Here is a 12,557-nt window from a genome sequence, read left to right on the forward strand (position 1 = left end):
TTCATGCAACCTTGCTTAAGGGGAAAAAAGAGAACTCTGCACACGGCTTTTGATACAAACTCCATAACAGCTCTTTAAAGTTGCTACTGACCAATTGTATTATTGTAGTGCAGGGGCCGCTGATAGATCACAACTATTCATAAATTTCGAGTTATCGTGAACAAAAATAACATGTTGATACAAATTTATGTGATATAATTGTTTATATATATATTTTATAGATTCTAGAGTATTATTAGCTTTAGAATCCGATAAGGAAAAAGAGTTATATTACCTAAACAAATATATTTTGTAGATTCTAGAGTATTATTAGTTTTAGAATCCGATAAGGAAAAAGAGTTATATTACCTTTAGAATTCTTAAACCTCATTTTTTGAATTATAATTATATTTTTCTCTCCAAAATTTAAGAAAAATCAGAAGACTGAATCGAACAAATTTAGGAAAAATCAGAAGACTGAATCGAACAATTCTAGAGACGCCCACGTTCTCCTTTATATATATATATATTGATGATTGATGGGGATACATCCAATCCGCGTGGATGTAGATAAGATATTATCAATTTCATATGACTTAAATAAATTTTAATTGGACCATGATTTAAAACTGTGATAAAACTTCTTTTAGAATATTATTATCAGTCCAGATCGAAAATACAAAATTTTAATTAAAATTTAAAATCTTTTTTTTGTCAGGATTAAAATTTAAAATCTTAATTAAATAAACTTAAATTAGAATTACTTAAATAAAACTGTCATACCCTGATGATAAAAAATAATAACATCCAGCACAGTAGATAAATTATTCCCAAGTAAGTTTCCTCCTATACAACGTAATTAATATTCTTATCCGAAGAGAATGGATTTTATATATCAATCTTTCTATCCTCACAAGATACTATCACTGTGGATGCAATAAAGAGAACTTAAAAAAGGAAAATAATAGCAAAAACAATACCAAACAAAAATAACAAGAAAAGGAAAAAAAAAAAAAAGAGGAGGGAATATGATGACGTGGCAAAAAGTTATCTATAGGGAGAGAAAGAGAGAGAGGGGAGTGGTGGAGAGAGAAAGAAGGGAGGGGGCGTGGTCCAAGCGTAAGCATGTCCTCAACTCCCAACAGATTACATCTACACACATTCCACCTTTTAACTCTTATCTTCATCCACATTCAACTCCCCATTTTTACCGCGGTTATTTCTACCCCCTCTCTCTCTTACCAGCACACGTGTAGACATCATTCTAAGCATTTCTTACACACACACAGACAATCATTTTTGTGAGGGGTTTAAGCACTTGAATTATATGTTCATGTTTTAAATCCAAAACTCTCTCTTCTTGTCCACAACTACCATTCTCTCTCTCTCTCTCTCTCTCTCTCAACTTCAGATTACACATTTCAACTACAAATTTACCAGCTCTGCATCAAATCACTTGTTCAGGCCAAGGAATAATTCAGATCATCTTCGTGTTCTTTTGGTACGGATCAATTGGCTAGTTGTTTTTTATTATTTTATTTTGGTTGCATAATTTGAATTTTTGGTTTGATCTTGTTGTGTGAATTCATTTCGTGTTGCTGAATTATGCTTGATCGGATCAGATTTCGTGTGATCGCGGTGTGTGTGTTTGTGTTGAAAATTTGTGGTTAAATTTGTTGTGATCTGCCATGTTAAATTCGAAACTGATCGGTGTGTGTTTAATTTAGTACTTGCTGTACGTGTTGAATTTAATGAATAAGATTTGATCATTCTGTCATTGTGGTCAAAGTGGAAACAATTTAAAGCCTAAGCATTGAATTATGCAGGATCACACTGTTTCGTTAATGTTCCGATGACTTTACAATTACCTTGTTGAAGACTACTCGTGAGTCTAGTTTTGTTATTTGTTATTATCTTTGCATGATTTAAATGTAGAATCTCAGTTTTTTGTTGAGATCTATGGCCTCTGAAGAAGAGTGATTAGTCTTATTGTGTAGATACAGAAAGTAAATTGGCTGATGCTTTAAATTGTTTCGATTTCATAAGAACGGAAATCGTAAGGATGAAGAATCTGTGTTGTTGTTCTAAAGTCATCAGATGTATTGAGCTGTTGAGTATTTTTAAAATCATACCTCCTTGTAAAGAATCATGTTCCTGGATATGTATTTTTAAGTGATTTCTATGTTAGACAGAATGCAACTTTTTCAATTTTGTTGTATGTTACTGATTGGTGGATTGATATTTTTGTAGTTTGGGATACTGCAACACTGTCTACATTTGAATATCTTATTAGCATGCGGGCTTAAGATATGGTTTTGAAGAAGAGGCAAGAATATGGGTTTCATGGAAACCAAATTCCAGTTGTGCCCACAGGTCCAAGATCTTTAAGGGTGAGTATATACCTTCGTAAAACCACTGGATTATCAAGTAATTGTAATTGTCCATTGACCTATTCTATGTGTTGTTTGTAGAGGAGGAGGAGTTTTAAAAAGGAATCACTGGACGATGACCAACTTTGTGCATTTGAATTGCTGGCAGCTGTAGCTGGCAAGTTGTTGCGGGAGAGTGAAAGCTCTGCTTCTAGTAATGTTGCAGAAGGAAAAGTGCAACTTGGTATGCACAAGGATGGTATAAAAAAGGAACAAGTTGAAGAAACAGTTGCAAGACCAGAGTGCCTTGATCAGGAAAGCTGTATAGAGAGTGTAATAGTCCCTAAATCAGCAGTTCTAGAGCGCAGTACTAAATCTACTACAAAGGAACTTCCGCTTGTTGGGAACATTTCTGTTTCTGAACATATATCTGTTGTCACAAATTCTAATTTCTTGGACAAAGTTGGTGGTGATGCGAAACATAAGAAATGTACAAGTAAAGCTGCAGCTAGAAGCTTCCTCAGTAAATCAGAAGAGAGCTTCCTTGGTATTGGAAAATTATGTGATGTCAATATAGGTGATAATGCTCAAAGAATGCAGGAGGGTGTAGGGAAACAGAACGGACACTTTAATATGGTCAACTGCGGTGGTTTGGAGGATCCACAGGACTATTATGTGCATAGTACTCATAAACCGATAAATTTCGAGGGTAGCATAAAGTTTCCTTTGTACAGGGATAATGTTCCAGTTGCTTCTTTTCACAAGCATGGGAACAATGTCAAAATAGCTGATAAAGATGATGATGAAAATTACTTTAGGAGTTCTTACCTTAACACCAGGATAAAGGCCTCAAGGCCACAATCACGCTTCGGATATCGAAGAATGAAGAAGTTGATGACATCTAGAAATTGGAGAACAGCACCAAAGTTGATTGATTACGAATTTAATAGCACTGGTAAGTATAGGCTATATTGAGTCGAGATGTATGTTTTATTTAGGAAAATTCGACTGCCTATAGCTGTTAATTTGCAATTTTTTTTATTCAAGGTAGGGGAGATAGGCCTATCTATCACAAAAGAAAAACTGGAAATGCATATGGAGGATATCAACGTGAGCTACATTCTAAACGGAGGCGGTTGCATGACCGTCGGAAAATGTGTCATTATAGATCAGCAACTGCATATGATCAGCAGGCAAGTAGTGAAAGTATTTCAAACTTTCCTGAGAAAGCCATGAAGGGAGACAATAGTGGGACACCTGCTTTGCATAGAGGTATGTAGTCAAGTTTCTTTTAATTAGATTCGGGGTATGTGATTAGTAAATTTTTTAACTAAATATGTGTAATTTGTGCAGAAAATGTAGTCTCGTCTTCAGATATTGGTCATAAAGCATCTTTCCATGCCAAAGATACTCGTGGTAGTTATATATCTCCATCAAACCACTCTTAAGTTTTTATGTTTTACTATGAATGGATTCTTATGCTGATTGTTTTTCTATCACAGTGAAGTTTAGCATCAAATCCTTTAAAGTACCGGAGCTTTATATTGAAGTTCCGGAAACTGCTACTGTAGGTTCACTGAAGGTAAGTCTTATATTCTTCTCTAGTTTTTTTTTTTTGAATTCTCAGCATGAGCATATGCATTGATGTTCTTGTACGAAAAATCCTTGCAGATTGTTGTTTTAACTACTGACTATTAGTTTTGATCTGATTGATCTTGAAATTGCCTTACAGTTTATTCGTTAGCTTGTTTTGTTTCTTTTGTACTTGAAGAGTATTATAATATTCACAAGCACTCCTTTTCGTCAATTGCTGAGCCAGAAATACTGTGAAGTAGTTTTTATCTGGATATATCAACCTTCAGAGTAATATTTCTTACTATTATATTATATTATAATATTATAATTGTGGCCATCTGCTTTTTTTTCTTTATAGTGCATCATCAAAACAGATAAATTTGTTTGTTTGAGTTGTTGCTGAAGACCATGATATGAATAATTTACACCTTTTAAGGACTGGCATAACATGTGGGAGGTGTATTCCGGATTTTATCTAGGAGAAAGGTCTGAAAAGTTTTGCAAGGATGAAGCTTAATGGAGTCTTATGTACTTTTTTTTTGCAGATGACTGTCATGAAGGCTGTCAATGCTATACTTGAAGGTGGTTTACACGTCGGAGTAGTTCTTCAAGGGCAGAGAGTTGAAAATGACAACATAACCCTTCGGCAGATTGGTATCTCTCATGATGAGGACCTTGACACTCTAGGTTTCACATTGGAGCCTAATTTGTTACAAGCTACTTCACCTATATCTCGTAAAGATCCCCCAGTTCTGCTACCATGCAACAAACAACAAGATTTATCCAGGTTAGGCAGGTTTGCTGTAGCCAAACTCGTTTTTGCTTCTTTATATTTTTTTTGGGAGTTGCTAGCTTTGGGAACTTGCAACAATGCAGCAGTTGAATTGGCAGCACTAATGATTACTCTCCACTTCCAGGTTGCCAGTTCCTGCTCTGGATTCAGGATTCCTTAAGTCCTCGTATGACCCAGTTCCGGTCACTAAATTGGATAATCATGTAGAAAATAATCAGGAAATTGTTCCATATTTTACTGATGTTTTAACAGATGTATCAGTGTCTAAAGCACTGGTTCCTGTTCCCCCAATGAATGTGAACACACTGGCAATTGTCCCGCTAAACCAGAAAGCTAAGAGAACAGACCTTTCGCAGCGCAGAACTAGGAGACCTTTCTCTGTTTCAGAAGTAGAAGCACTAGTTGAAGCAGTTGAGAAACTTGGCACTGGAAGGTGTGCAGTTTTAGTCTTTTCATTGTTCTTAATCATGATGTTCTAGGAGTTGTTGAAATTTTCTGTGATACAATATGCCCAAAACGCTCCACGATATTGAACAATGGTTCTTAAAGTCAAGTGGACCTGTGAGAAGCATTTTTAATAAAAATTCTCAGTAGTTCATCAGTTGTGCAACTTGCTTCAGGGAATTTATATATCTTATTTGTCTGATTATGCAGGTGGCGTGATGTTAAAATGCGTTCCTTTGATGATGTAAATCATCGAACTTATGTGGATTTGAAGGTACATAGCATCGATTTATATTTAACTTTTTGTACATAAAGATTTAAATGCAGTTTTCATGTCAATGCTAGTGACTCTCAAATGTTACTACCATATGGGCAGAAATGTGATTGAGAAACATGTTTTGGTATTATGGAAAGCTTGAGTGTGTTCGTAAATTTTCACTTGCCAGGAAATAACTGATTTGTAAGATGGATAATTGAATCTTAAATTATTTCTAGAATATTATGTAAAATATTATAGATTCGCTAGAGAGCTTTAACTTCATTTCGTCTGGATATAACATAGATGAGGTGTAAATGATGAAGTTTGATTAATACAGGATAAATGGAAGACGCTAGTCCATACAGCAAGTATCGCCCCCCAGCAGCGTCGGGGACAGCCTGTACCCCAGGAGCTTTTGGACAGGGTCTTAGCTGCGCATGCTTACTGGTCTCAGCATCAATCCAAGCAACACGGTAAACATCAAATTCAGCCTCTTAAATTTGCTGGAGAGGTTGGAGTCTGAAAAGTCGATTGCTAACATTATGGTTGTACAAAAATTCGTGGTTTAGGAATGGAGATAGACCGAAAACTGTGCAAATATTATTCAGTTCCATTGTACTATTAACATCTGGTTCCGATTCATTGCCAGGCTTCTCCCTATCGGGAGAGGGTGGCACTTGTAAATGAATTGATTGAATAAGCAGCACTCGACATTCGATTGTAATTGAGGATTAGCTGATTTAATTGTTGCAAGTAGTTTAAAACTGTAAAGTTAGTTCCTTTGTTTTCGCAGGTGTACTATGTAATTTACTTGGACCTTCTCGGTGAATAGTAATGAGAACATTTGGTCTACAGATTTAATAAGACTCGTGTTGTGATAGAAATTTGTGGAATTTGCTGAGTATTGTTACCTGCCGTGCATAATTTGAAATCACTGCTACTTTTGTACTCTAGTAGTTCATCTTTCTTGCCGTGACCAAATTGCAATGTCAACCAAACCACCTTATAGAATGCTCTTACTTGAAAAGGTCAAATGGTGGGAAATTCAGTACTTGATGTTTCATTAAAAATATTGTATTGAGCTTGTTAATGTTATATATAACCCACCTCAAAATCATTAATCCTTTTAATTGGTTTTTAATTAAATTGTTATTATTACTGTTATAATTATAATTATCCATTAGCCAAAAAAAGACAAATATTCAAATATTGATGCATTTAACTAGTTTTTGCGTGCGTGTACATTACAACTTAATGTGCTTGTACATCCAACTCGAAGACACGAGATTAAGTGAACTTATGCACGGCAAATAAACTTACCTTCTTATGAAGTCTATTTGACATCAAGTCTAACTCGAAGATACAGGATCAACTACCAAGTGAACTCATACAGAGGGATGCACTGACTTTTGTAGAAAAAAAATAATTACAGACTCGTTTGGTTGCATGTAACCTAGCGCCTACATATATTCTTGACTTTAGAGCAACTCCAAGGCATTAGACCTCTTAGCTAAAAGTGTTTATGTGGCACCTACATGGCATCTATGTGGCACATTTTAGATAATAGGTAAAAATTTTACACTCCAACCATGACCCCTTAGCAAAAAAATATAGATAACTAAAATTGGGGTTGCTACATTTGTAAAACATCTAAAGTTATTATGTATAATTTTAGATAATATAATTATACATAATACCATTGGAGTGAAACTAGAACCTTTTAGCTATAATTTTAGATGATTATTTATATATCATATTATAGCTAACAAATATAAATAAGACCCTTGGAGATGCTCTTAAGAGTTTTAGAGGTAAATTTTATAAGTTTATATATTTTTATTTTATATAAAATCAGTTCAATTTATATCGAATAATTTCCACCAATTCTTTGATTTTAGTTAGTTCCAAATTAATTTTCTAGATCAGTATTAGTTATCGGAGTTGTTTAGGTTCTTTGAGAATAAATATGTATACTTATCATTTTCATTAACTTTTACCCTATTACATCCATTAAACGCATGATACTTTCTTTGTATTAAAATAATAAATATTTTAATTATTTTGCATACAATTTGAGGCTAAAAATAATATATTCTCTACATATTTTTCAGTTATGCTTTGAATAAATCATAATTTTATTACAAATATTTGAAGATATTATATAAATATATATAAATATATATTTCTTTCATTTTCGAATTTTGTAACATACATTTCAAAAAAATATTAATGTAATATTTTAATTCAGAAAAATAATTTTTTAAAACAATATTTACAACTATATACTCTACGTCTCTACCTGAAAAAGTCAAAATCATAATTATTTTTTGGACATGAAATCACAAACGAGATTTGGAAAAAACAGCAGAGAAATCACAGAAAGGAGTCGTTGATATAGGATTTTAACAGTGAATCTATAAAAGTGCGAAACCCTAGAGAGATAGGGAGGAGAGAGACTCGGAGAGGGGGAGAGAGAGATCAGAATCAATGGACATCTTAAAGGAAGAGTTACAAAGGCAGAGAAAGGCCTTAGCGGAGCAGACCGGAGGCAGACGGATCTTCAAACGCTCCGAACTCGAACAAAAAAAGATCCAACAGCTCCGTCAAGAAGAACGTCGCGACGCTGAGCAAAAACAACTCCGTCAGAACCCCCTAAATCCTAATTCCAACCCTAATTCGTCTTCCTCTAACCCTAATTCCCTTTCCGACCCGCCCAAAACCCGACCCGACTCCTCCTCCTCTTCCAAGCCACTAACCGATGAGGAAAAAATCGACATTCTTAATTTACCGAAGCAGGAGGTGATTCGTCGATTACGCTTTCTAAAACAGCCGATCACGTTGTTTGGAGAAGACGATGAGGCGAGGCTGAGCCGGATGAAGTATGTGTTGAAGGCGGGGTTGTTTGAGGTGGATGATGATATGACGGAGGGGCAGACGAATGATTTTTTACGAGATATTGTTGAGTTGAAGAAGCGGCAGAAGATGGGGAATATGGGGGATAGGAAGAGGAAAGTGTCGAGGGAGGAGCGGAGTGAGGATAATGACGGTGGAGGCGGGGATGATGAGGAGGATTTGAGTGGTGGTGATGATGAGGAGAATGATCGGGATTTGAAGAGGATGAGGAGTGATTTTGAGGAGCTGTGTGATGAGGATAAGATTCTTGTGTTTTTTAAGAGGTTGTTGATTGAGTGGAAACAGGAGTTGCAGGCAATGACGGATATGGAGAAGAGGACGGCTAAAGGGAAGAGTACGGTTGCTACGTTTCAGCAGTGTGCGCGGTATTTGAATCCGTTGTTTAAGTTCTGTAGGAAGAAGGTGAGTTTGTTTTTTAACTGTATATATGAAATGTTAATTTTTGTCATGCTATATGATTTTTGTTTTATGTGTGAATGACTTGCTAAAGGTGTACTGTAATGCTACTGAATAATGTCATAAGGATCATAGTTCTAAAATATTAGCAAGGAAAACTTGGATAACAGCTAGTTTGGGTAGCTATAAGTATAGGAGGAAGGGTCTGTACTTTGACTAGATTAAGCTAAGCTAAATGTGCTTTGTTATATAGTTTGTTTGTCCTTTATTCATATCACATTCTACTGTATGGAGTCATCTTGTAAAGAGGAAGTGAGGCTATAATGTATAAGTGAGGCTATAATGTAGTCCTATCCTATATGTTATAACAAAAGCTAGTTTGAATTAATTATCTCACCAAATAGAAGCAAAAGTTATTTTAGCTTGAAGTATCAAGTTTAAAAGATCAATGCAAATCAGGTAATGATGTCTATTAGTAGATTATAGAAGAGGCAGATCTGTGCAGGGCTTACCTTTTGGAGGGTGGGGGGTGTTTCAAATTTGGCTCGACAATAGTCTAGCCAAGCTCAAGCAAAAAGTTGAGAGGTCACGTGCCTAATCGTTCTTTTTTAAATGTATATATATAGAATTACAATTGTATATTCATATTCTAAATGAACATATAAGCAGAGTTCGTTTAAGCTTTCAAGCCAAGTTTGGAAGTTATACTTTAGTCGAGCACAGGGTCTGAACTTGTCAGTAGTATCTGTAGAATTGAGTTTTGCATTTTAAGTTGGTATGAAAAATTTAAAATATGTGGATGTATATATACTTGAGAATTATATATATTTATATCTATATTTAGAAGTGATTTTTGATTTGCACTCTTTTTATTCTTTACTATCACCTAGATCCAATTTCTAAAGCTGATACTGAAACATCATCTTGTTCTATACTGAGATATGACAGCCAATATTCTTTTAATTGTCAGTATTTAATGCTTTGAGACTTGTACAGCATTTCATGGACTTGTATCAAGAGTCAAGACTAGTGCTGATGGGGAAAGGAACTTCTGTAATTGTGGTATTTTATATAAAAAGCAATAGATCCCATGAATTAGCATACTTGGCTAAATAATTACTACTGCAGTTGGCTAGTGAAGACTCTTCTCTCAATTTCCCCTTTGGACGAGTATTATGAAATAAGAAGATTTAGTGCTTATTCACTTATTCTAGATTGCTTCTTTAGTTCTATAAAACTAGCTATTTAAGAGAAGTCACCATTGGCTTCCACTAGATTACTCTATTGATATAAGGCACTTTTATGAAGAAATGGATCATCTTTTATTTCAAAATGCAAGAACGATATCTGTAGAAGTGTTGACAGCTGACGACATGGATTATCACTATTACTTATACGGTTGCTCCTAGTTAACAGGTTGTGTCAGGAAACTGCACTGCAACTGCAGTAGCATTAGTAGAATATATAGTAGTAGTAATAGAAGTAAGGGTACTATAGTCATTCTGTGCTGTATGAGTATGCAAGTCTGTTATGTTAGTAGCTATAAGTACTGGTGTAATGTTCATTTGCAGATATGATATGAAAATTGGCTTTTGCCTCCAAAACCTCTCTCTCTCTGCTTCTCTCTCTATAACTGCTTTCTCTCTCTAGAATTCTCTTCTCTTCTCATCTAAACTCTGCTTCTCACCTCTATTTCTCTCTATTCTCCTCTCAATTCTCTGCTGTTACTCTATTTCTGCATTTATATACACAGAAAACACCAAACAAAGTCTCAAACTAGGTCAGGAAAGTACCAGATCCTGACAGGTTGTTAAAAATTAAACATACAAGATTCAGTCAAAAGCTCTAATATATAATTATCTGTACGCGGTTGTATATACCAGATGTGAGCTTCATTTTGAGGTGCCCCGCAGCGTGAGCCTTGGTTTTGCGAGGCATTGAAGTCTAAGAGTTCCAGTTTTGTATATTTCACAGTTAAATTTGCTATTTCAAAGACATTATTTATTTATGCATCTATGTAGTATATAAGTACACATCACAGTAATTATTGAATATACTTTTTTTATGGTTGGGATCCTTAAAGTTAAAATATGAAATGAAGCACTGTGGGAATACATCAGTCAAAAAGCTATAATAAATTATTAGAATAAGGGTAAATGTAATCCAAAGTTTAAAAAATAGCTTTTATAATGTGTGAAAAAGTCAAAACCAGCTTAAAAAGAGATTTGAGATGGAGAAAAAAGGATTTCAAATCTGCAGTGGTGTAATTGATGAGGAGTGGGTATGGAGGTATAGGAGAGGAAGCTGATATTCTGAGGGACATTCAGGATTAGGATGAAGATTAATTTTGGTTGGACCTTAGGTGCTCTAGAATCTATGGATGTTAAAGAACAATGTATATGTTCTGCCTCCTGTTATTTTTTAGTGTTTACCTATCGGTGCTGTTAAAATCATTTTTTATATATGTGAAGCCATATGTACTTTATTTAAAAGCATTTAATGTGAATAATCAAAAGCATTTTATGCTGAACTTTATATAAAACATCTTGACAGGTTTGCTAGCTTTCAATTCATTGCTTCAGGCCCTGGCTTTTAGTAGCTCCAATAACTCATCACCTCCTCATGCCTTCTAGACTAAGAGTTGTATAATTGAATAAGCTTAAGTAGGCTCTTGTTACTTTAAAAAAAATTCTCCTCTATTAAGTATGGCATCCTCCATTTCAATTCAGGATGGGTAAATATAATATATATATTATATCAAGGTCTGCAGGTGATTTTAGTCAACTACACTAACAAATAAGACACCTAGGTCACGACCTCTAGGACTGTGCCCATACACTTGTATTCCACTACTTGTTATTTGTTCTGGTGCTTCCTAAATTCGCGTCTAGGAATCAGTTGTTCAATACGTGACAATCTTTGTTTTTTGGCTTTTGTAGATTCTTCAGGATGATATTCGGCAAGCATTGATGTTGATGGTTAACTGCTGCAAAAAGCGGGACTACCTAGCTGCAATGGATCATTATATCAGAATGGCCATTGGTAATGCACCTTGGCCTATTGGTGTTACTATGGTTGGTATTCACGAGCGTTCAGCTCGTGAGAAGATTCACACCAACAGTGTAGCACACATTATGAACGATGAGACAACACGAAAATATCTGCAGTCGGTAAAAAGATTGATGACATTCTGTCAGAGGCGATATCCTACAATGCCTTCTAAAGCAGTTGAGTTTAACAGCTTGGCAAATGGCAGTGATCTGCAATCGCTGTTGGCTGAGGAGAGAGGCGACATGGGCAGTGAACCTGATGAGGAAAGGCTTCGGCTGATGGCTCCTCCAAGTGAAAAATAAATAACTTCAGGCCGTGCTTTGTTGCTCATTTGATTTTGAGTCATTGTAATGCAATTTTATGATATAATTGCACAACTCTATAACTGGACACAGGAAGAATGCGGATATCTTATGTATTATGTACATTTAAAGTGCATGTATTTACCTGTCCGTTCTTGTTCTATGGTTTGTGTTGTATTCTAGAAATGGCTCGATTGACAAATGAATCAGCATATTTATACATTTTTTTTTTTCATTTGATAGGCAAGACAATAATATGATAAGACTCGTGCTTGTTTTATCTTTTTTCCAAATATTACATATTTTCCGTTTTATGCAAGAACCTGGCGTCGACTTAATTTTGTATATGTGAATCAGGTAACCAACTCTAGAAAATAGTTGTAGAACATGTGTATTAATAACTGCAAGACGAAAATGAAATGGAACACATTACAATCAGAAAAGCTAGAAACTCTAACAACACAGCAGAGTATAAT

At 35.0% G+C, this 12,557-nt stretch overlaps 2 protein-coding genes across 3 annotated transcripts; both read left to right on the forward strand.

Moving 5' to 3' along the window:
- Nucleotides 1–1,250: 1,250 nt before the first annotated feature.
- On the forward strand, nt 1,251–6,312 carry LOC108195937 (telomere repeat-binding protein 4). Of its 2 annotated transcripts, XM_064081401.1 has the most exons (11): nt 1,251–1,480; nt 1,806–1,864; nt 2,230–2,369; nt 2,451–3,303; nt 3,396–3,620; nt 3,702–3,764; nt 3,851–3,930; nt 4,469–4,710; nt 4,841–5,149; nt 5,371–5,434; nt 5,757–6,312. In XM_064081401.1, exons 3-11 carry the CDS (start codon nt 2,289–2,291, stop codon nt 5,940–5,942), a joined length of 2,103 nt encoding a protein of 700 aa, XP_063937471.1. In that variant the 5' UTR covers nt 1,251–1,480; nt 1,806–1,864; nt 2,230–2,288; the 3' UTR covers nt 5,943–6,312. The 2 variants fall into 2 exon arrangements, with proteins under 2 accessions (XP_063937471.1, XP_017218447.1); XM_017362958.2 differs by lacking the exon at nt 1,806–1,864 and having other exon boundaries at nt 1,252–1,480.
- A 1,433-nt stretch (nt 6,313–7,745) lies between these two features.
- Nucleotides 7,746–12,316, forward strand: LOC108195938 (uncharacterized). Its single transcript, XM_017362959.2, has 2 exons — nt 7,746–8,734; nt 11,668–12,316. Exons 1-2 carry the CDS (start codon nt 7,907–7,909, stop codon nt 12,079–12,081), a joined length of 1,242 nt encoding a protein of 413 aa, XP_017218448.1. The 5' UTR covers nt 7,746–7,906; the 3' UTR covers nt 12,082–12,316.
- The last annotated feature ends 241 nt before the right edge of the window (nt 12,317–12,557 follow it).

This window comes from Daucus carota, chromosome 7 (assembly GCF_001625215.2).
Source record: "Daucus carota subsp. sativus chromosome 7, DH1 v3.0, whole genome shotgun sequence".
Taxonomy (NCBI): Eukaryota; Viridiplantae; Streptophyta; class Magnoliopsida; order Apiales; family Apiaceae; genus Daucus; species Daucus carota.

What these genes read in the sequence shown, in the direction of transcription:
- LOC108195937 (XM_064081401.1), top strand. Translation starts at nt 2,289, where the DNA reads ATGGTTTTGAAGAAGAGGCAAGAATATGGGTTTCATGGAAACCAAATT. An exon ending in CAGGTCCAAGATCTTTAAGG is followed by an intron (nt 2,370 to 2,450) that starts GTGAGTATATAC and finishes TGTTGTTTGTAG; the next exon opens with AGGAGGAGGAGTTTTAAAAA. An exon ending in AAACAACAAGATTTATCCAG is followed by an intron (nt 4,711 to 4,840) that starts GTTAGGCAGGTT and finishes CTCCACTTCCAG; the next exon opens with GTTGCCAGTTCCTGCTCTGG.
- LOC108195938 (XM_017362959.2), top strand. Translation starts at nt 7,907, where the DNA reads ATGGACATCTTAAAGGAAGAGTTACAAAGGCAGAGAAAGGCCTTAGCG. An exon ending in TTAAGTTCTGTAGGAAGAAG is followed by an intron (nt 8,735 to 11,667) that starts GTGAGTTTGTTT and finishes TGGCTTTTGTAG; the next exon opens with ATTCTTCAGGATGATATTCG.